The sequence below is a fragment of the Peromyscus maniculatus genome, chromosome 10 (assembly GCF_049852395.1).
Source record: "Peromyscus maniculatus bairdii isolate BWxNUB_F1_BW_parent chromosome 10, HU_Pman_BW_mat_3.1, whole genome shotgun sequence".
NCBI classification, from domain to species: Eukaryota; Metazoa; Chordata; class Mammalia; order Rodentia; family Cricetidae; genus Peromyscus; species Peromyscus maniculatus.
In genome coordinates, this window is record NC_134861.1 from 2,981,694 (window position 1) to 3,006,302 (window position 24,609).

Below are 24,609 nucleotides of genomic sequence, written 5' to 3' on the forward strand. Positions count from 1 at the left end.
TATTTAAATAATCTTTAGCAGTAGTGAACTTTGTTTCTATTGCTGTGATAAAATATCCTGATAGAAAGCAACATGGAGAAGAAAGGTTTTCATTGGCTTCAATGCCAGGTTCCAGTCCATCACTGGGGAAGTCGAGGCTGCCTGGCCGCTGCTTCTTCATGAGCATTAGGAGCATGCACAGGTTCTTAGTCAAAACATCACAAGACTGGCTTCTGGCCCAATTCCTCATGGAGTCCTTGCTTCTCTCTGAAACACAGCCAGAGCCTCCTAACACTGTCCACCTAACTCTCACCACCTTCTAGCCCCTACAAGAATGGCCTGTTCAGCTCTGAGCATCAAATGGCTTTGCAGCTGAAAATTCCAAGTCTTCTAGATTATTCCCTAAGAACAGCATGGTTATTTTATCACAGCAACGAGTATTTACCGCAACAGGCAGAAGACAGTATCCAATGCTGCAAGCCACAAAAAGGCAAAAAACAGAACACAATCAGTTTGCAAACATGGGAAATAATTGTAGCTGATCTAAGTCCTATGTTACACTGAGAGTTTTGTTCCTCTTTCCCCCTGGGTGATCGGGACACATAAGCCAGAGAAACCCTCTCCCCACTAAGTTGGTCAGGTGTCTATCACTACAATAGAAAGCAAACCAGGACAGACATCGTGCTTTCTCCTGACAGACTCACAGCTCCTGCCCATCAGCCTGCCCAGCACTGCAGCCTCCTCCGGGCATTACCCACCCAAATTCTAGCATCTACCCACTCACAGGTACTACATGAGTTTACTGACTGACATAATTTCCACTAAACACTCTAAGGAAGACAGGCATGTTAGAGTGTGTCTGTGATCCCAGCACTGGGAAGTGAAAGCAGGAGGTTTACAAATTCCAGTACAACTTAGCATAGCCAGTGAATCCCAAATAATTCTGGGCTAGAGACAGGGACCTATCTCCCAGTACCCTCCAAAAACCCTCATAAAATGTCCTAGAGTGTCTTAGCCAAACACTGAATGTCGTGGGTTGACATAGATATCATCTAGTCCTTCTGAAAAATGACCTGATGGGTGGCCGCACAATGCTAAACGTTCATGGCTGGCAGGCTCTTCTCTAAATTACCAACCAATTTGTGACTAGGTGAACTGGATTGGAGGGGAAGACCTCAGGAATGCAATGGCACAAAGTGCTGACCCATCAGTGAGAATGCTTGTTCTAAAACTGGTATCCAGAGGGCTCCTCTGTCCCTCCAGGTGGCCCGCAGTATATGTAGTCCAGAGCAGACCAGCTGGAGGCTTCACAGGAGGAGCCACGAAGTCCTTATAGCCACTACTACTCTCCTGCCTGCGTCTAGGTGCGCATTTCTCCCCCTCGATCCTAAGATGCTCCCAAGACACAACATGTGATGATGGGATGAAAGGTATGGCATGTTGGCCTGCCACAGAGTGCCACGGGTTCAAGACAAGCCTAGAGCAAAACATTTAAAGCAGGAAATAGTGGGCCACTGTTTTCCATCCAGCTCATATTTTGGAAAAACAATTTACCAGTAAAAAGTACTGACATTATTAAATGAAATACTTTTAGAACATGATTTCATGTAGCTAAAAATAGTAAATGATAACAATAATTAATAATAATGATGATGATGATAATAATAGATAATGTAAAGTTCCTACCACAGAAAAGGAAAAGAAAGCAATAATTAAAAATAAGTGTATGGTCTAACCAGGCAGCTCTGAAGGTAAAGACAATGTCCTCAAGCCTGATGACCTGAGTTAGATCCCACATCCTGGAAGGAATAAACTGACTCCTGCAAGTTGTCCTCTAACCTCCACCCTTTCCATGGCACAGCCCATTCAGGGAACAGGTCCAAGCCTGACAGGCTCCTCCCACCTATGGGCCATGCCAGAGAACAATTTCTACTTTCCTGATTAGCAAGTAACCTTCAGTAAATCACACACATCCTCAAAAATCTCTTCCAAAAAATTGGTAGCTACACTCCTTGAATGCTAAAAAACAGTGGTTCTCAACCTTTCTAATGTTGTGGCCCTTTAATACAGTTCCTCAGGTTGTGGTGACCCTTCAACCATACAATTATTTTCATTGCTACTTCCTAACTGTAATTTTGCTACTGTTATTACTCATAATGTAAATTATCTGTGTTTTCCAATTGTCCTAGGTGACCTCTGTGAAAGAGTCGTCCCTTTGGGGGTTGAACAGCACACAGGTTGAGAACCGCTGCTATCAAGTGTTCCAGAGTTTTTAAAAGCCACACCAAGAGGATTATATACACTAACAGCTGTCCCCTGTCTGTGGTTACATTCTTCAGTCCTAGTTGTCTATAGTCAAGGAAAAGCATTATGTGTAAAGTTCTATAAATAACCACTAAGTTTTAAATCCCTTTACCACAGCACATTGTTATAATTACTGTTTATTATTAGTATTCATATTGCCGTCATCATCTCACTCTACCCAGTCATAAATTAAGCTATTCAGATGTCTGTCCAAACAGAAGAAAGTAAAGCCAGAGAAAGGTGCAGTACTGTGCAAGGGACACCATGGCCAAGGGGCCACAGCATGGGGAACAAATACAGCTGTGAAGACAGACAAGATGGAATCCTGCCTCTTCTGGTTCAGACCCCAGCAGAAAAAATACATGACCTAGCTAGACCTTTAATCCCAGCACTCAGGTGGCAGAGACAGGTAGATCTCTGTGAATCCAAGGCCAGCCTGGTCTATAGGGTTTCAGGACAGCCAGGGCAATACAACTCCCAGCCACCACCAGCACCAATACAATGAGCCTACACCTGACAGAGCAAATGTAGAAAGAAGCAGCCAAGTGATCACTTTGCCATCATTTGCATGAAAGTCAGATTCCCCTGATTAAGCAAGCTGCAGAATATAAAGACACAGAAAGAGCTGAAGGGAGATGGCAATGGCATATAAGAGCATCCCTAGTTTGGAAATATACACAAAAAAAGAATCCTGAACCCATTTGAAATACATAAACTCAACTGAAGTGTACATTTCTGGAACGTGCACATTTTTCTTTCTTGGGGAAAAACCAAGATTTCAGCCTGGAATACAGCAATGAAGGTCAGAGGTCATACAGAAAGAGGTGGCATCCTTGGGCTCTGCAGACATAATTTCTGCCTGCTGCATCTTCTGATTCCCCTACATCTATCTTAACAGATTTCTAAGAACCTGTGTTTCCAGGACTCCACAAAGAAACATAGCTCCTTCTGTTATCAGCAGCCTCGGGGCCCCTGGAACACACTCCCAGGAGCACCTCAGGCACAGAGAAGCCTTTTACCTTCTGGCTTCCATCACAGGCCTGACAGGCACATGAGCAGCCCAGGCCTGCAGGGGCAGTGTGGGTGGTGGGTAGATGTCAACTCACCAGCCATGGCTGAGGGATCTCAGGCAGAGGCATCTGGGGGGGTGCCGGCAGGCTGTTGGCCTCTGCCTTCTGAGCATGGTCCTTCACTTCAAAGCCTGTAAGGATTAACCAAAACCACAGATGCGGGTGAGGAGGGGGACACCAGCGGTCGCCTTTCCTGAGTCTTCTAGAGAACAGTGCAAATATTTATTCTCTCTGATCCTTTACAGCAATCTTGCAAGGGGGCATCATGCTTTTCCACTTAACTGTGAAGGGTCTACCTAAGACCAGACCAGACATCGAGGAAGAGGAGAGAGAGGAGCTGCAGGAAGAATTCATGAAGGGGATAGTGTCAGAGGATATATTGGAAGAGAACAAATGAATACAGTTTAGAAATACGGTAGAAATAAAGAGGGTTCGGAAGCCTAGGAATCTGGACCAAGGATGCCCAGTGGCCTATGAGACTCACCCTTGGATGACTGCATTCGCAGCAGGATGTTGGTGAGCACTGCCTTTTTCTCTCTGACAGTTGATGTGAGGTACTCATGGTCCAGGAGCTCCAGGAAGAGACGAAGTTCGACTATTAACTCTTCCATTGCTGGAAAGAAAGAAGAGAGGAAGAAGAGGCCCATTAGGCTGAGAGTTTGCAGGTGTCATATGGAGTGTGAGCTTCTCTCCAATGGCTCACATTCAATCTGATCACCGGATGATTTAAGTATTCTACATTCTTCTTACACAGTGAGCTTGCTAAGCCAGACGCACTACAGACTCATGATCCTCCCCACACACTCATGACTCCTTCACCCTCACTTCAAGGCAGCAAAGCTCAACTGGAGAAGAGCCAGAGCCAAAGTCAACAATGGAGCAGCCCCAGAGTAGACGTTATTCCATGTCAGTGTGTGGTGCTGAATTTCAGTGTCCAGAAAAAGATCAGAGTTCAAAACATCAGTTTCAAATAGCCATCAGCACACAGGTTACAAAACACAGCCCCAACTTGCTCTTCTGAGCCGCCTCCATCACCAGGACAACAGGGATGCTATACACACTGCAGCAAGGATACCAGGTGTCAGGGCAGCGAAAGTTCAAGTTCGAGTGGTGACTCCCTGCCCCCATGTCCTTCGCACTAAAATGATGGCAGACATTGACATTTTGCACAAGACTGGAATGCAGGGTTGTATCAGCAACTTCTAACTGATTATGTGCGCTCTAGGGCAGTCCAAAACCCTTTGCAGGGTTGGCAGGTCCACAACAGTTTCACAACAGTGAGACCCTATCTTCCTAATGCTGCAATGATGGGGCAGATAAATACAAGGGTGAACTGCATGCATACACACATGTCAAGCACTGGCACCTAGCCTCGAGTGCTGGCACAAAGCTTCAAGAACTGGCACCTAGCCTTAAGCACTGGCACAAAGCTTCAAGTACTAGCACCTAGCCTCAAGCACTGGAACCTAGCCTCAAGCACTGACACTAAGCTTCAAATGCTGGCACCTAGCCTCAAGGACTGGCACCTAGCCTCATGAGTGGCGTGGTATTCTTCACAGCCGAGAACCACTCTCCCTGAAGAGCACCCTTGAAACATTCTTGACACTACTCAGGTAGTAAAAACCATTGCTTGTATCAAGTCTCAAGCCTTGGGACTGGCCCTTTCCCTGCTGCAGCTCAGGAAGCCCCTCTGCAGGTGGCTGGAGGCCCCTGTGTCACCAAACTTGAATGAATAACAGGCCTGCTACAACTATTCATTCACACATTCTTTTTTTCTCAAGCTCCTGTATGCACTGAGCCACACCCCAGGCCTACCCATTCAGCCTTCCCAGATACATCTCAGAAACAAGATAACTGTACTCATTACTTCTAAAGAAACAGCTGATAGTTTGGGTTTTTTTTTTTAATGACCTTTTTGAGGCTCCATTAAGAATTTTGGAGTCTGTGTCAGCCACTGTGAATGTGACAGCCCCCGAGACTGCTTTTCTAACAAGGTCAGAGTGATTCTGAGAAACATTACATTTGGATGCCACACAATGTCACCTGTCCACAGTGTGGACTGTGCTTTAGGTTTCTAGAGGTAAGCAAAGAACAAACTGGCTCTCACCAGTTTGCAGCTCAGGTACTGTACAGCAAGTGTGGGCGACGGACCACCTGAAATGCGAAATGACCTGACAGTGTCTCCCGTCAACCAGACCAGATAGCATCAGAAATATAGTCACCAAGCTTCTGGTGCAAAGAGGGCAGTCACCATTTCCTGTAAAGGCCACTGAAAACCCTCTTTCCTGGCTATCTAGCCAACTGAGGGCACTTCCACCTTAAAGACATCCTCCCCTGAGTCTGGATATAGATGAGAACTCAGCTGTCTTCACTGAGCCTGATGGCAAGCAGACCGGCAAAAGCAGTGAGCACTGTCTCTACTTGTCTTGTTCCGGTAAATGGAGACATTTTCCCTAAACCTATCTAATGTGTTACTATGTGATGCTGACTGGTGTTTAATAAATTAACAAATATCTCCAAACTCTTAGCTATGGACCAGTGGCGTAGCACAGCGGGCAAAGCCTCATCGGCTGGTGAGAGCCAGTTTGTTCTTTGCTTACCTCTAGAAACCTAAAGCACAGTCCACACAGAAAGCACTGGAATGTCACTCGAGGAATGGCATAGGACATTCACTGATAGCTCTTACAGGAAAGGCAAACTGTGCCTACCCAAGTCACTGTGAGGGCACGTGACATCTTGTTCAGTTCGCAGTAAATACTTGGTATGTCTGGGTCATCTGTAAGACACCAGGGAGCGGGGGCACAGTACTTGACAGGGACAACAGTCAGGTCTCGTGGTGAAGGGAGACGAACGGGGCTGGAAGAGTCAGGGGGCTGAAGCAAGAATCCCACTGTGACCTGGAGAAGCCACCTGTGCGTGACAGTGAGAAGGGTGAATGATTCGGGTAACTCCTGGGCAAACACCAAGAAGACCCCTCTCAGAACACAGATGCTAAACACTGACCACCTGAACACATGGCCTGCCTGGCTCACTAGGAAAGGCCATGGTTCTGGGGAGCCAAGGGAATGAGTGTGCCCATGCTTGCTGGAGCCCCCTGCTTCAGCCCTGAGATGACAGGCACTGCCTCACTATCTGGAGATCCGGGGAGAGTCCTGGCCAGAGGCACTCAGGTAGAAACAGGAGCCCAACCAGGAGTTGCAGCAGGCAGACTGGGGAGTAGGCCTGCCAGCCCTCCCTTCATACTGAATTCTGCTCTCTGCGTAAGAGACATTAACTCTTCTGAGACAACAAAGAACCCTATCACCACAACACTGAACGTTTAGCTCCACAGTCACATCCTTTAAGACCAACCCTCCAGCTGAGCTTTGCTCAGCACTTTGCAAATCCTTCTTCAAGACAGAGTCTATTGGAAAGATGTCCAATTCACCAGTCCCAGCTTGCTTTCTACTGTTGTGATAAACACCATAACCGAAAGCATCTTGGGGAGGAAAGGATTTATTTCATTTTATGCCCTCCAGTCCCTCACCAAGGAAGCCAAGGCAAGAACTGAAGCAGAGACCACAGAGGAACACTGCTTACTGGCTCGCTCGCTCTCTCTGGCTTACTCAGCTACCTTTCTTATACGGCCCAGGTTCACCCACGTAGCTATGGCAACTCCCACCTTGCTTACATAGCCCTACCTAGGAATGGCACTGCCCATGGTGGGCTGGACCTCCCACCTCAATTAGCAATTAAGGAAATGTCTCATGAACACATCAAGGGCCAGTCTGATCTGAGCAATTAATTCTTCGGTTGAAAGTGTTTCCCTTAGAGGACTGAAAGCCTTGCTCAAGGATGCAGTCCGCTCTTCCTGCTGGACCCTGGCCAGAGGACTGCACCCACACTAACTAGTGGCCTCCTAAAACCTGAGCATTTTTCAAGCTCTTTCCTCATGGGACCCTCGTGATCTTATCCTCTCTGAAACAGGTGGCAGAAATGAGATTAAAAACAGCAGGTGCCTGGCCTGTGGCGCAGGCTGAGGAGGAACTCTCTGCACAGGGAGCCCTGCCTTTGTCAGACACCCCAGCCCTGAAACCCAGCACCCTATGCTGGATGGAATGGTAGTCACTGAACACAGACTGGGGTCAAGGACATAAGAACTGCTAACCTCCCCACAAAAAATTCCCCCGAAATACCCTCATTCCATTCTACTTGACACTGCACCCAAGGACTTACAGTCTGTCTCTTCCCCCAGGCAGGAGGAAATTTGCAGCCAGGAACCACCGTGTGTCTCTCAGCAAGAATGTCTAGCATGATGCCTGACGGGTACCTGCTCTGTGTGCTAAGTCAATTCACTGGTGAATTTCTAGTCTCCTTAACAGGCAGAATCCCTGAGCTGTGTCTTAGCGAGAAAATTGCAGAGGGGAAAAAAATGCTGTCCCTGAATAGTAACTGTATCTTCTGTGACATCTTTAGAACTGAAGCATGGCGGGAGGCCAACTGGGACAGGGCCCTTTTCTTGGGCGGTTACCACACCTGGCAGGGCCTCATCTGCTGGAGCATGGTTCTCAGGCGTGTGCTGAAGGGACCCAGCACTCCAGTGGCAGGGAAGGGAAGCAGCCACCACCCGAGTGTGGCCATGCATATTTTCCCTTATAGGGTTACAGTTCAGTCTCCTCCAGCAGCTTCTTCCAAACATTTCCCCAGGCCTCAGCAGATAATCTAAGGATTGGCCTCGAGCTCCCAGAAGCAGCAGCTGAGCTTTTAGTTCCCCTCAGCTGGAGGACAGCATCTGATGGTCCTTAATAATCGAGATGGCCATCATCTGAGTGTCTGGGTGACTGTGGATGAGAGTCACTAAAATTCTTCTTTTCAGTTTTCTAATCTGTGATGTCGGAATCTGAACGGCCAGCTGCCCAGCCATGCTGCTGGAAAGATCCTGGGAACTATAAATCAGATCCTCAGCCCAGACACTGGTGAGAATGTAACCTGAAGCTGTCCTTAGCTCCTGTGTGAACAGAACCCGCGACAATTTGCTGAGTCTCAGACAGATGCTGCAAGAGTCTTAGGAATATTCATCCATATTGGGAAGAAAGTCTATTTGTAGGAGCATGGTTATGGTCCTGGGTATCATCCTTGCCAAGTGCCTTAGATCCAGGTCAGGAGAAGTTCTCAAGGACTGGTGTGAAAATCCCCAGAACCCATCCTTTCCAGGAAGTATTATGATACTTCAAATTGGATTAATTCAAGAAAGTCCTAAGAGAAAATACCCTTCCATTGGTTTGTTGAAAGCTAAGGCAGCCAGGATCTGGATGTGATCATCATAGTGCAAGTCACCTCACAGCACCACAGGGCAGGACTTTCTTATTCATATGAAGAGTCATATGAAGCTCACAGGTCCCTCAGTGGAGTGCAGACATGACACAGGAAGCATGGTATTCCACACACCCCCACATCTGTACAGTTTATTCACTTCAGTTTAATTAACTAGTTGTCTAACACTATGCTCACAAGGCTGTATTCAAAATTTAAAGACCAGCAAGATCTAATCCTGGGCATCTGTGCTTCCACAATCCAGAGCCACATACAACACAGGGAACTGCAGCACCAGGAACAGGCATGGTAAAGGATTTTAGAAAAAGTGGTCTTGATTTCTCTCCATTTTGAAAAGATAATTCGAGAATAAGGATGATACCCAGGACCAGAACCATGCTCCTACAAAGAGACTTTCTTCGCTGAGCAGCGATGGTGAAAGGTTGGAACTCGAATAGGCACAGTCAGATGAGGGAAGAGATGACTACTAGATAGTGTAAGGACAGAGGGAGGGGTGTTATGCTGCTTTTTCTCCTTTTCCATTTTCATGTGTACGCATGTTTGCTTGTACGCAGGCCCACACGTCTGGGTTTATGGAGGTCGATGCCCAGTCTCGTCCTTAATCTCTCTTCTGCCTTATTCATTGAGGCAGGGTCTGTCAATCAAATCAGGATCTTACTTAACAGCTAGTCTCACTAGCATTTTACTCTGGGAACCCCTTCTCTACCTTCCCAGGTTAGAATTAAAGGTGGCTACCACACTCACCCAGACTTTACATGAATTCTAGGGATCCAAACTCAGGTCCTCACATCTGTGGGGCAGGTGCTTTAACCACTAAGCCATCTCCACAGCATGGGAAGGGCATGGTTATGCTCCAGTCATTGTAAGAATGTTCAAACATTTGATTTCCAAAACCAAAGTTTTTGATCATAAGAATTAAGTCGTTTATCTTAAAGTGTTTATACTATGAGTCTCCTAAGTGTACCAAGAGCTTCAAATCAAATCACTCAGATCAGTCAAGGATCCCTGGTAGCCTCTCTCCCACAGCTTAAATGAGGTCAGGTCTCATCTAATCTGGCATGGTCACTAGCCAGGGGTCCTGAGCCCCCATCTTTTGAGTATCAGCAAAGAAAGAACATAACAGACTAGGCAGTGAACCTAGGCAAGATGGGGAGGGCATCAGTTACAACCTCATGGGGCAGATTCCCTGACAGACAAGCTAGAGGGAACAGGCAGTGTGGACTGTAGCATGTCAGGGAATCCAGATCTCTTCTAGTGAACCCTGTCAATCATAACAAAGCCTCCACAAACTCTCACATCTGAGCACATAAAACATAAACTCAGCAAAGACTAAAGAGGGAAACGAAATACCTAGGAGAAAACATTTAGAATTTTAGGGTAGCCTCAGATTTCAAGAACACCAAAAGTACCAATACATGTTTAAAAACCAGAACATTTGAAAAAGATTATTTTTTTTTAAACCGAGAGACTACATAGAAGAGATGTGTCTGACAAAGTGTTTCTGCCACTACACTGAACACCAAGAACGTACAAAGGCAAACAGCCCAGTAATGAGTAAGCCAAGGAGTTATGACATTTTTCCATGAAAGTTGCAAATGGCCACTGAATGTGTAGGAAGGCGCTGCAGTCCCTCGTCACAGATGCACAAACCAAACCACCATGGCATTCCTACATTTACCAGCCAACTAAAGATTAAATGACAGAAATACATTTCCCCAGTGGGAGGGGACAGGGAGCCTTATTCCACTCCTAACCCTCAGAGGACAGTGTGACAGCATCCTAGGGTTAAAGATGTCCCCACCATGTGCCTAGGAACCCGTGCCCAGGCATTCACACAAGACACATAACTGCACACATCCACACCAGAATGATGGCAACTTTATTCAAAACAAGCCAAACCAAGCCTAACCTAAAGGACCATTAACAAGGCCCAAGGCCAAGCCTAAAACTCAGGTGAATAAGCCAGGCAGTGGAGGTGCATTTCTTTATTCCCAGCACTTGGCGAAGGCAGAGGCAGGCAGATCTCTGTGAGTTCAAGGCCAGCCTAGTCTCTGAAATGAGTTCCAGGACAGCCAAGGCTACACAGAGAAACCCTGTCTCAAAAAACCACTAACTGACTAGATAGATAGATAGATAGATAGATAGATAGATAGATAGATAGATAGATAGATAGATAGATAGATAGATAGATGAATGAATAAATAAATAAATAAAGTGAGCAAGCCCAGGTAAATCCACCAAGAGAGCTACATGAAGAGAACACCCATCCATAAAATGAAATCCCAGCAAACAAAATCCCAGAGCCAGCCACTGCGCCTGGCCACAGAGCTGATCGGGGCTGCTCCAGATCAGGGTGTAGGGAGTTTGGCCAGGTGACTCCAGGGCTGGAGACGAGTTCTGAACTCACAGATTGAGGGTCTGTGAGTCACAGCAGCAAAGATCTGGAGAAACTCAACAGGTCAAGGTAACCAGGTTAAACAGGAAACCCTATTTTATCTGGTAAAATTAGATCCGCATAAATATAATTTTAGGGAAAGACTACTGGCTGGCAGCAATAAAAGGATTAGAAGCAGGGGTAGAAAGCTTGGTTGGCTTCCCACAGGAGGAAGGCAGGTTCTGCCACAGGCATCAGGGAAGCAAGGGCCCCTCCTCACCACCACTCAGGGCCTGGCACTCAGAAATGGGGTTCTTCCAAGCAGAGGGACTGAGAAAACACACTCAAACACAAAGGAAAGCATGGAGCCAAATAAAACAATAGTCAGAGGACTTTCTCATCTGGTTGGTGAGGAAAATGAAGTTTAGAGAGAGGAACAGCTCACATAGATCGAAAGAACAGGAGTCATCAGGTCAGACCAGTTCTGTCTTCATCCAAGGATTCCAAGATCCTGATGAAACACAGCTGGCCAGGTCGGAGAGAAGGTCAGGAATGCACGAAGCGTTGGCCCACAGGGCGCAGCATTTGGAGAGAGGACGAACTGCCTATCCCCGGGCATGCTGAATGGTACAGAGGTCAGGTACTAGAGTATTACATCCTTTGTGGTCCTCTCCAATCCCATTGACCCGCTTCCTTCACGGTGACAAGCTTCTAAGTCACAGGGACAAGCAGGAGGTGTGTCCTATGCACCACGCTATGGTTGCGACCAAGCAGACACTAAAGCCTAGAGATGAAAGGCAGGTTCAAGGGCACAAGGTTCAACACTCTGGCATAATGAATTACTCACACTCTATATTCCTGCAGTGACAGGGCACATGGGCACAATGGCCCTGGCACCATCTCCAAACAGAGGAACAATCACACTGTAAGCCACTCAGGAGGAAGAAATGAGCGATCATGTACCCTGCAAGCCTGTGCCACACACAGCCCACACTGCAGCTGGCACCACCTGACCACAGGGACAGCAGGCTCTATGCAGGAGGGGCGTCAGCTGACAGCTTCCACAGACCTTCTGCCATCTCCCAGGGAGACATCCAGAGCCATGAGGACCTCCAGACAGCCAGGCAGTTCCAACATGATCATGTGACTTGCCACTGCTTTATTAAATAAAAAGCCTAATCTAATTAAGTTCTCAAAACTACAACTTGGGGGACTGTCGAGATGGCTCAGTGAGTATAGGCATCTGCTACCAAGCTTAATGACCTAAGTTCCATCCTCAGGACCCAAATGTGGAGGGAGAAAACTAACGCCTGCAACTGTACTAACTGTACTCCACATACATATGCGGTACACACACTCCTGCCGCTCACATGCACATAACATAAACAAAAATACAATTTACAAAAACTACACCATAGGATGTGAGGGATACAGTGGAAGCAGAATCTTCCAGAATCCTGAGACAACAGGCTTCCTGCTAAGCAAGCCCCTGTCGCCTGAAACTCCCTAGACTGCTTCCTGCCACATTTCCTGCACCCACCCCAGCCAGCCTTCCAGTCAAGGAGAAGGTGGGGGAGGGTCCACAGCACTCCCTAGTTGGCAGAAGGAGACAAGGCACAATCATAATCCAGGAAGGCCTCACATTATGTCACAGACACTTTCCATAACACAAGAAAACAAATGTGCCAAGGGGTCACAAGACCTGCCAGTCATACCACAGGAGGTGGCAGGACACATGGGTTTTCTCTGGTGTATCTGGTGAGTTCACACCTCTTTGCATTGTTCCACAACAGTCTGAGGCGTAATTAAGGATGCAAGGGCCAGCAATAGATAAAGGGCTACTCACACTCTATATCCCTGCAGGGACAGGGCAGAGGAACACAATGGGCCTGGCATCCCTTTTCTACCCGGAAAATGACATTGGAACACGTTGGGAAAACACCAGCTGCCTCCCAAGCCCTGTGCAGGCTCAATCACACTTCCACTGTAGGAAAGCCAAGGCAAAGTCATAGGCAGCATGACCCCTGAGTAGGGCAGGCCTGCTGCAGGAGATAAGGGACCTTCAGAGTGCCACCTCCCTCTCCGTTCCACAACCACCCATCAGAATATTCCACCAGCCTCAGGACAGCTAGGTTGTTTGCAAACCAGGAAAAGAGCCTACACACCAAAGCTCCCCTGCATCTGCTCTGGGTTCATGGACATAAACTCCAAAAAGGAAGGCCTGAAAGCCAAGGCAGAGCACGCTATGCTAACACGGCGGAAGCCCTGGGAAGGTAACACGGAAGGCAAGAGACCTACAGGCCAGAGGGGCCCTGGGAAGCCCCACCAGTGCGTGTGGTGCCTTTCTCCAAGAGCTGCCCCGGGCCTTTACAGGAAGTCCGTCCTCAGAAGTCTGGGAACCTTGCTCACTGGCCCCTGCAGTCCAGCTGTCACAGAGCCTGCAGCGGAGCTTCGACACCCTGCTGGCTCCTCTCATCCGGTCATCAGAAGGTGCTGGGGCCAGGGAGGGGCTGTGTCATCGAGTCTCTCCGGTCAGCTAGAAGGAAAAGCCTGGGGCTCCCAAGAGCAGGCTCGAGACAGCCTTAAAGCTCCAAGGAGGAAGGGCCAAGGCTCCAGGGAGTGGAGGCTGAAAGCTGGCATCTGTCTCTCCTCCTGGATCCCCAAGCAGATGGTTTTCCCCCCTGAGCATGTGGGAACAGGAGGCAGGGCGGTGGGCACCTCGCTCTGGGTAACATATGCCAGGGTGCTAATGGAAGCAAATTAGAGGCGAGGCTTGTCTCATGGGCTGTGCTTCAGGGACTGGAGCTGCTGCACTCACAGGATGGGTGAGAGCCAGGTTCCTCTGGGATGTGAAACCCCGGCTCTGGAAGTTCTGCTTACAGCTCTTTGGATGGAGCCTTGACCTTACTCTGTAAAGCTGGGGTGGCCAGAGGCTTGGCTGAGATGTTATTTTGTTAAATGTCCTATGTGTAGAGCTTGGCACAGTCTTTGACACAGAATAGATCTTCAGCAAATCCTGGCAACTGCTGCTTTCATTTCTGGTATGATCTTCTACACCAAAGAAGTTTATCATGGGTTCCTCTTCATGCAAAGAGCAGGTGGAAAGATGAAAGACAGGTAATATGCAGCCTGCCCCCTCCATAGCCGCCAGTCAGTGGTCACCACACCATGGCTCTGCCACCCCTCAGAACCCACATCAGTCTCCCATGTGCTTTACAAGGGAGCTGCTCCTCCAAACACGTGGCTCCTTTTTACCAGGAATGAATTGTGAGAAGACAGCACCACTTCATAAGACAGTAAGTATCCAGGCTGACAGTGTTAGGAACATCAGGAATTTTATCTATATTACAAATACAGATGCAACACACGCACGCACACACGCACGCGCGCACACACAAACACACACACACACACACACACACACACACACACACACACACACGTGTGTTCAATACCACCTACACGTAGTTCTTCACAGATGTTTGACTCAGTTTAGACCCCTGCCCTGGATTCCAGCTCCCATTCCCAAGGGCCTTCTGTGGAGAGCTCAGACACAACCCCTGTGGAATGCTGTGGCAATGACTAATCACAGGTGCGAGACACCCTGGGCGGCCTGGGGCAGTGAGAAAGCCTCACAGAAATCAGGCCTCCCAGGGCTTAGGAGCTAGAGGGGAAACAGGGCTTTCAAGCAAGGTACTGCCTGGTTACTCAGAGCAGGAAGTCGGACAGTGACTGGGTGGGGCCTAACTTCACAGAGGCAAGGCAGAGCTAGGGCAGCTCTGGCCATCATCTACCTATCACCCACCCCAGGAACAAGTCTCACTAGGCTCTCCTTCCAAATGCAGTCAGTCTGCTCCCTCACACTGCCCTAAGCTAGCCCACCGTTCTCCCTCCCTCCCCCTCCACTCAGGTCACTCTCGCAAATGTCCTCTTTCCCCCCCACCTCTGTACCCTGGCTTCACACTCAAACACCTAAGAAAACACACACACAGAGAAAGGGTCATGCTTGGGGACCCCGGGGGAAGGGCAAACAAAAACTCCTTTTGAGACCTTTTCCAAATGCCTGAATTATTTCAAAATAACAAAGGGGGAACCCACCATCCCTCTTCATGACCCAGCCTATTCTCTTGGCCAGGACTCTCCCCATTCAGACCATCCTTTTTTTCTTTTTCTTTTTTTTTAATGAAACACTAAGAAGTCTTTACCTTCTATAGTTTGGGTAAGGTTCAAGGGTGGCCATAGGGGTTCATGTGTTGGGAGCTCTGTCCTCTGCATGCCTGAGTAAACCTTTATGAAGTGGAGCCCAGAAGAAGATCATTTCTGGCTCCTCCATGGTCTTTCCCTGGCTTCCTGTCCCATCCAAGTTATCCTACATGTTTCCATGATGCCATTTACTGGGAATTCAAGGCCACCTGATCACCAACTTTCAGCCACAATACTGTGAGCTGAGGAAATTCCATAAAGGATCCAGGCTTGACAGTGTTAGCAATATGAGGATATACACACACACTTGAAGGATATATAAGGAGGATATATCCCCCACTGTTTGTCCTTTGCATAATCTCAAGTTCACAACAATAAAATACACATAAATGGAGACTTGCCAGGAAACATTTAGAGTACTTTGATGCTGGGACAGAGGGTGGAGCATGCTGAGAAGATGTGAACCTCCCTGGCCTAGGAGGCATGAGTCAAGATTTGCACCTGGGAGGCTCCCCACTAACGCACTCACGGAATTTCTCAGAGTGTATATATGCCTTCCCTGAACCGGAAGTCCCATGAGGGTCACTCCAGAGCTGAGCACGGTCACACTACAATAGGCTCACATGTACCACCTGATAACTAGTGTCTGAGTCGGGGATGACATTTTACCAGTCAATTATCTATCACAGAAACGCTACAGCAAACTGGAGTTTTCCCGTTGGGAAAGGAAAAGAACAAAAATTATCTTTTTCCAAGAAGGACAGACATCAAAAAGGTCTTCATTCTACAGCACAAGACCTCATCTTTATCAATGGCCTGCAAACTAATGAGCCTCTGCCTCTTCTGAAACCCCAGATAAGTGTGTGGTGGCGTCTGCTCACCATTCTGGAACCCCACAGGATCTAAGAAAAGCAGAAGGTAACCAGGCCTAGCAAAATGAGTATCGGCAGCAAGTGGTAGGTGGGTGGGTGGCAGGCTTGAAGCAAGATGGCAAATAGGTTTCAAAACACCAGTCAACTGGTAGTGGCGGGGAGCTTCAGAGAAAGCAAAGGGAGTATGCCTGGAGGAGACAGCTCAAGAATGTATCATGACCTCTGTGACTAATCACCAGCATGGCAAACTGGGCGGTGGTGGTGCACATCTTTAATCCCAGCACTCGAGAGGCAGAGGCAGGGGGATCTCTGTGAGGTTGAGGCCAGCCTAGTTGGCAGAACGAGTTCTGGGACAGCCAGGGCTATATGAAGAAACCCTGTCTCGAAAAACCAGGTAGGTAGGTAGGTAGGTAGGTAGGTAGGTAGATAGATAGATAGATAGATAGATAGATAGATAGATAGATAGATAGATAGATAGATAGATAGATAAACAGACAGACAGACAGACAGGCAGCATGGCAAAAGGCTACATGGAGAAACACTGTCTCCAAAAACCAAATAAGTAATCAATGGCATGGCAAAAAGCCTCAGATGTGTTTTCACTCTCAATGCTTGGCATGGTCTTCACACTCACATGCCTCCCTTCAGACCAGACAATAGTGATAGCCCCACAAATCCATTTGGCTGGCTGGAAACTTAGCTGTCTCTAACAAAGTAACACTGACTAAATCTTACAAGAATAACATTCTCAATGACTCCAGTTAGTACTAAGCCATGAAAACCTGCAATCGGAGAGAAGCACGAGATAACAGCCACATATCCAGAATACACCCACCCTGCTCCCCAGGACAATTGTTTATTGGCAAATGGTCTTTTCCTCTCCAAAATGTTCATTCTTTTTCAGAGCCTGAAACTGAGTGTTAAAATGGCCAAGGATACCAAAGAAAGATGGAATGTGCAGATTCCAGGAAAATGAGCCAGCTGGGGTGGGGGTGGGGGTGAGGGCTGCAACACAGAGGCACTCTCCACATGAAGAGGACAGCTGTCACCAACTGCCACTGGCCCCTTTACTTGACCCTAACCATGCCAGCCTGAAAAGCACCAAAAGTACATACCCCCAAACAAATGGCTTCTGAAACAAGACCTTCAACCAACAAGGACCAGAGCCCAACTCCTATGAACAACTGAAAACCTGGGAAAGACAGGAGCTGTGGTTTCCATCCCAGCTGCCATAATCTGGCAACGATGCAAGGATTCACTGAAGCGAAGGAGTGGATGGCAGGGGCACCTGGCACGGCAGCCAGGGGAAGCATGGGTCACAGGCAGAGGAAGGGCGATGGACTAGCTTGCATCAAAAGCCGAGCACACCGCCAGCGCCTTGGAGGAGCCCGTGCCCGATCCCAACTCGGCTTTCCTCAGTTAACAGCTCTGCCTGCCATAAGCCCTGCTGCTGTCAGGCTCCTTTGCTGGGAGTCCATCCCAGACCTTAGCAATGCCCTCCCCCTTGATAGTGAAAGTATTCTCTTTATACCAAGAATAGTTGCTGAGAGGAATGCAGTCTGAGGCCTACTGCTGAGGAAGAGTGCTGGAAGCCGGCTCACAAGGTATATGGGCTAACAAGGAAACTGGCAGAGTGCGCCCAGTAGGGAGATGGACAAGCAAAATTTAATAAAGCTAAGGGGCCTGCTACACCCCAACTTCTCTAAATTAAACGGTATCACATGCCTACGCTTTCCACCAGAACACTCTGACTAGGCTGTCACTGGGACCATTACTTCCAGCTCTCATTTGTACAACTGCTCGAAATGCCTCCCTCTGTCATCCCAGAGTCTCAGAGCTGCAGAAAAAGCCCCTTCTGGAGCCCTGCATTGTGATGGCCCCTGGGTGTGAGGGAAGAGGTAGGAAGGGGATGAGAAGACAGCACCAGCCAGGGCAGCCTTGGGGTCAGGGAGAGATGCCTCATCCTAGGCAGGCAGCATGCCAAGCATGCCCTCCCCATGAGCCCCTGGATGGCTAGATTGGATGAGCAAGAATGTTCCTCCAAGTTCTGTCATTTTCCTAGATACAGCTGGAGCAGTGAAGGCTGGAACTCCGAAATCTGAAATGCTCCCAAATTCCTAATTTTCTAACTTCATGCAGCTCCACTGTGGAGTTCTCCATGAGGAATCTTTGACCAGTGAAGTCGAGGCAAGTATTTCAAAATCCAAAACCAAAACGCTATAATCTGAGGCACTCCGGCCCTCAGCACTTCAGTTAAGAGAGGTTCCACCAATAAAGATGCAAATTCTGAACTCTTCACATAAACAGAGACACTAATGTCCACAAAGCTCAGAATCTTGCAGGCACCATCATTCTCTAGCCTCTTCCATCCCAGCATCCTGGAGATGCTGTAGCAGAATCCACCCTTTCATTCCTATCAAAAATCACTGGCTGGGAGTGGAGACATGACTCTGGTTGAGAGCACCTTCTGCTCTTGCAGAGGACCCAAGTTAGGTTCCCAGCATCCACATCAGGTGGCTCATAACTGCCTGTAACTGTAGCTCCAGGACCTGATACTCCTCTGGCTTCTACAGGCACCTGTGTGTGCGCCAATACACACACACACACACACACACACACACACACACACACACACACACACACACAATTTTTAAACTTACAAACTATTAAGTTGAGCATAAGAAAGACCTCAACTTGCTTATATACTTAAAAAGAAGAAAACGACTTTAAAAAACAAAAGAATATAGAAGATCATCTTTGGACAGCTCTACTTCTAGAATTTGGGGTGGAATAATTAAATTTTTCATGATTCCAAGAAAATCAACAATGCATCTTCACTGCCTGTAAAAAGAGCAACCTTTCTGAGCCAGGCATGAAAGAGAACCCAGCTGGTTGGGGACGAATGATAATCAGTTCTCAGCGGGCTCTTGGTCCCAACTCCCAGGGCGATGTGTGGAAGGAAAAAGCTATCAATGACCAGGCAGGCATCTGACCACGTACTCACCACGCCATCTGCTTCTCCCTCATGCAAATTTAAAATGAATGTGCCCTGTCTTGAGACAGAGCTAGGGCTGCATCTGTCATTCTAAGGCCCACACAATGGTGACTAATAGATTCAAGTTGTACCTTAAACAGGAGCCTAATGTGCTTTGATTATAGACCAAAAATAAACAGAAACTCTAATATTCTGGGTTGGTTCTCCCCCTTTACTAAAACTGTCTTTTCCAAAACTCCCTCTGTGTTTTATCTGTCGATAGAATGTACAAGAAAAGTGGAGTTAAAGGGCCTTGAAAATGGCTGCCTTCTTGAGACCCAAGACATATGGGCATTTCTAGCTGGCAGGTTTCCTTTCCAAATCTATGGTGCACAGCACAGTGTCCTCTCATTGCTACACATTCAGAGGAAGGACAGGAGCCCATAACACAGGAAAGTGTGGGGAAAAGCCAAGTGGCTGAGAAGCTTCAGGGGCCAGGGCCAGGACCTCTGCTTAGCATCACACAGCCTTGGGTTCAGTCCCAGCACAGCAGAGTAGAACTGCACCCGGGTGACACGCAGCCAAGTTGTGCCTTAGCTGTCACTTCTCTATGAGTACAGAGACCTCCACCCATGTGTTGCTATGATTGATTGATAAATAAAATGCTGATTGGCCAGTAACCAGGCAGGAAGGATAGTATAGGTAGGACAAGGAGAGAGGAGAATTCTGGGAGGTGGAAGGCTGGGAAGGCTGAGGCAGGGAGATGCTGCCAGCCGCCATGAGGAGAAGCATGAGAGAGGCATGATGTAAGATACTGGTAAGCCATGAGCCATGTGGCAAGGTATAGATTTATAAAAAACGGGTTTATTTAAGATATAAAAACAGATAGCAAGAAGCCTGCCACGGCCATACAGTTTACAATGTAAGTCTCTGTGTGTATTTACTTGGGGGATGCGAGTGGGAGAGATTTGTCCCCACTGCTGGCAGGCCGGGACACAAGAAAACTTCAGCTACACCCATGACTGCAGGCTGTGACTCCCATGCATATATCATGTCTCATGGGACCCACATCTTCCTCTCTAGATCTCTAGACTAGAGCCACACCTTGCTGCTAAGCACCTGAGGAGAGTCAGCCACCCTGAGTGACCTGGGGGGGGGGGCCTCAACTTACAACAGTCCCTGATCATATGACAGCACCTGCCAAGAGGGACAGAAGAAAGGTCAAGCCTCTTTCAGCCCATTCATGAAATCACTCAACAAATGGTTATTAAGTATTCTCTGTGCCAGGCAGTGGCTATATAGTGAGAAATCTTTTCCTTTTTTCTTTTCTGTTTTTTGTTTTATTTTTTAAGACAGGGTTTCTCTAGACCAGGCTAGTGTCGAACACAGGAATTTGTCTGTCTCTGCCTCCTGAGGGCTGGGATTAAAATTGAGGGCTGGGTTAAAAGTGTGCACCACCACTGCCCAGCCTGAGGAATATCTGAGGATACAGACCAACCAAAACACAGGAGTGGGTCAAGGCTACAGAGAAATACACAGCAAGAAAGCCCCTGCCGTGTTGCTGTGATGGATGCTGACATGGATGAAAACAGAGGCTGCAAGGGGGAGATGGGGCAGCAGAGACAGCTCAGTGGTTAACTGCATGAACTGCTCTTGCAGAAGACCTGAATTCAGTTCCTAGCACCTACATTCGGCCATCATAACTGCCTGTAGCCCCAGCACCAAGGGAAATCTGGCACCTCCAACCTTCACAAGCACCTGCACTCTCCTGAAGACACACACACACACACACACACACACACACACACACACACACACACACACACAATTTAAAATAAAAATAAAATCTTAAAAAAAAAAAAAAAAAAAAAAAGGAAGGCACTGAAAAGTCATTCCTGAAGTCTTTGTAAGGAGACACCTTTCTCCTCTCCCTCTTGCACTCCCCATAAACAGCCCGAAAGGTAGGGGGGACATCACAGTTCCTGTTTTAAGACAGCTCGGATTTCAGATGTCTGATAGGCATATTTCTGCCCCTTTCGGATAAGGCTCTGTAAACCATCTGGCCAAGGACAGAATGTCATTTTTCTTAAGAGGAAGCTTTAAATGCAGGCAAGTGTGCATGTTTATTTAAGTGCTTTGTGCTTGCCCGGGAGCAGACTGCACTAACAGATTTCTCCGTATTTGGCTGACTTTGCCAGCTTGCCATAAACAGGCTTCTGCATCTTTTCTTAATTGTTTATAAATAGCACCCACACCCGAGAATGTAAATCAAGGCAAGCTGTGCCTACACTTGGCTCTGCGGTGACTGTGACGGCAGTACATGACAACTGCCAGAGCCAGGAGAGGCGGTCCAGGCCTGCAGTGGATGCCACAAAGCTGCCTCTCATTCCTATGACAGCCGGGAGAAGAAGGAAGCAACTTGCTCCCCGCAAAGACAGACGATTCCTTTGTTCGGCAGACAGACACTTGCTGGCTCTGTGTTGTTCTGCCCTGTCACGTCCAGTGAGATTTCATGTAGTCACGCATCCTGGAATTCCCCACAAGAATATAAAAGTGCTACTGAGCTCATTTTGCAGACACAAGGAATGGAGACTTGAATACACTGTCCAAGACATCAGGCCAAAAAGAGGCTCTAATCTGCAGCAAAGGCAAAGCCTCAAACACCTTCCCCATCACACTGTCAAGATGAGATTCAAGCCCCTTCCAAGAGCAAGTCTAGGGACGCTGTCCTGGTTGGCTTTTTGTTGCTGTGACGAGCATCAAGACCAAAGGCACCCTGGGTGGGAAAGAGTCTATTCCAGGTCACAGATCACAATCCATCATCAGGGGAGCCAGAGCAGGCGCTCAAGGCAGGCACTGAAGCAGAGGCCATGGAGGAACAACTGCTCAATGGCTTGCTCCCTGAGGCTCACTCAGCCTCCTTTCTTATGCACCCCAGGCCTACCTGGCTCACAGGGGGCTGGAACCTCCCACATCAATTAGCAATTCAGAAAACGCTTCACAAACAAGCCATGGGGTCCCTCTTCCCAGATGTGTCAAGTTGGCCACGGAGATTAGACACTGCAGACACACTGTGTGAAGTCACAAAGACCAGTCAGGGTTCTGTTCCTCTGACAATGCTGAAATGATCCCCCGGGCTAGCACTCGCCATGCTGGGCTCAGCTTCATCCTCCTCAGGCTCACCATGATTCTGAGACAGTGCTGCGCTTCATCCCCCATTTACTGATGAGAAAACTGAGGCCCATACAGAAAGGAAGCCATCCATGAACACCTCTCAGGATCTCAAATTGAAAGATACTCAAAAGCAAATATTCCCTTAATTACATGTTAACCAAACATAAAAGCAAGGAACACCAGGGGCTGGAGAGATGGCTCAGTGGTAAGAGAACTGGCTGCTCTTCCAGAGGACCAAGGATCAATTCCAGCATCCATACGATGCTTCACAACTCCCTGTACCTCCAGTTCCCAGGCCTGACATCTCTCGGCCTGGGAGGGCACACGGCATGCAAGTGGTGCACCAACGCAGCCACAGGCAAAGCTCCCATAGGCATGAAAATAAAACACAAATGAAAATAACCTTTAAAAAATAATTAATATGAAATAACACTATAGCAACGATAAAAATCAAAAAGCATACCAGAGTGAAACTGTCCCTTCCCTGTCTGTAATCTCTACCCACCACCTCCTGAGAGACAGCCAAGGTTAGCAGCATGCTGAATTTTCCTCAGGAGCCTTTCTGTGCATTTAGAAATAATTACACCTACCTAAGTGAAGAAGACCCATAGCTGACCTGTTCTCTGCTTGCTGACTTCTCCCTTCCTACCATCACTCACGCGGCTGCAGATTTCAGCCCTATTTCCCTACAGCATCCAGAAGTAACTGTTATCTGTGCTTGGCAAGGCTGTGTCATCCAGATTCCTCCCCAAGGAAGGATGTGCTGCCCTGAAGAGCCATGCTGGCCCCAGCATGGGTGACACTCTCTCAAAGCCACCAATTTCCTGTCCCGAGTAAAGAAGGGGTCAAAGCTGGGCCATGCTGGCCCATGGGTCAACACACGGGTGGGAACACGGTGTCCTAGACACAGCTGCAGGCTCAGGCTCTGCCAGGCCCATGGCACAGACCACAGCTATCTCTGCCCCAACTGCTTCCTCCTGCCTTCACTTGCTGGCACTGATCCCTTCATCACCTGCCTCCAAAGTTTCCACTTATGGCAGCTTTTCTCCTCCTGGAAACATCTTTGACATCCTCCATTCTTCTCTTCGTCTCCCCACTACCAGTTCCTGAGCTGTACCTGAGCTGTAACTGTAACTATGAAAGATTAGATGGCTCTTTGTACAAAACACACACACACACACACACACACACACACACACACACACACACACACACAATGTAAAGACACCCTGAAGAGAAGAGCATAACATCCCAGCAAGCAGACAATGTGGGCAAGCAAGTGTGCTTGAGGGGGCGGTCTTTGTCAGGGTCCCTAAGACCATCCAGGGCAATGATCCACAGACACCCCTGGTGAGCATAGACACTCACCCAGGCTGTTTCTTTACAATGAAGAGACTCAATGCAAAATCAGCAGAGGGTAGGTATGGGTATGCTCAGGAAACCAGGAGCAAACTTCTAGAATCTTCTCACAGGGGAATCACACAGGACACACCTAAGTCTCTCCAGCAATGAGCTGTGACAGCACATGTAAGATATTCCAGCAGTGCCCAGCAGCGGCTCAGAGTTCAGGGTTATCACTAGGGGCAGCTCACACTAAAACTGCAGACTCCCCAAAAGAAAGCAAGTGTGGGCAAAAACTACATTGTCTACACAGCAGAGGCCCAGGGAACCCCCTCTCTCCAGTCAGATGAGGCACCATCCCCAATCCAGGTTTCCAGACACAGCCAGCAGCCCCCCTCACACATGGGCCTTGCCTGATGGGGGTCCACTGCTGTGAGGTCTCTCCACTACTCCACTCAGGACCCTGGCACTCACGTCAGCTTGTGCCTATGTGTCCTGTCCTCTTTACCTCATCTGTTCCCAGCCTTCCCGCAGTAGGTCTTCCTTAGTAACTAAGAAAGAGTGAGCCAATTCTCAGAGGTTTTTGCACAGGAAAAATATGAAATTCTGAGCTTCAAAAACAGTAAAAGACATCAGAGAAATGCAGAAAGGGAGAAGGCAAAACAGAATGCCAGAAAAGAAGCCAAAGAGTCGCGTGGGATGGAAGAAAAGAGGAGCAGGACAGATGAACTGTGAACTGTCACTGGGGCTTCCACCATCCGAGGAAAAATGCCAGGATTCCGTGGGGGCGGACCTTCAAGGCACACAGACCTCCAGGGATGGGACCCATGGCGGGCATCACAGCTATTCCAGTGGTCAGCAGGACGCATCTTCCTTACAACCCTCTCTGCTCTACGGCCACAGCCCTTCCTTCCTGTACTTCCTTCTGACAACCTGCACAAGAAAAGAGGATTTCAGGCAGCCTTCAAGTTCAGGGTGAAGGTGCATGGAGCTGGAGTAGAGAAG

At 48.2% G+C, this 24,609-nt stretch overlaps 1 protein-coding gene across 9 annotated transcripts in view; it reads right to left on the reverse strand.

Annotated features, from left to right (window-relative positions):
- The window catches only part of Afap1 (actin filament associated protein 1), a 122,443-nt gene that overhangs the window by 68,053 nt on the left and 29,781 nt on the right, over window positions 1-24,609 (reverse strand). For 6 of the 9 annotated variants that reach the window (XM_076545716.1, XM_076545714.1, XM_016004032.3 and 3 more), the window contains 2 exons: window positions 3,838-3,966; window positions 3,390-3,484 (listed from right to left, as the gene is read on the reverse strand). In XM_076545716.1, the coding sequence (XP_076401831.1) occupies window positions 3,390-3,484; window positions 3,838-3,964 (222 nt within the window). In that variant the 5' untranslated portion in view covers window positions 3,965-3,966. Of the gene's footprint in view, window positions 1-3,389; window positions 3,485-3,837; window positions 3,967-22,033; window positions 22,157-24,609 lie in introns of those variants that run through there. The other 3 variants (XM_042285889.2, XM_042285892.2, XM_042285893.2) reach the window with 3 other exon arrangements.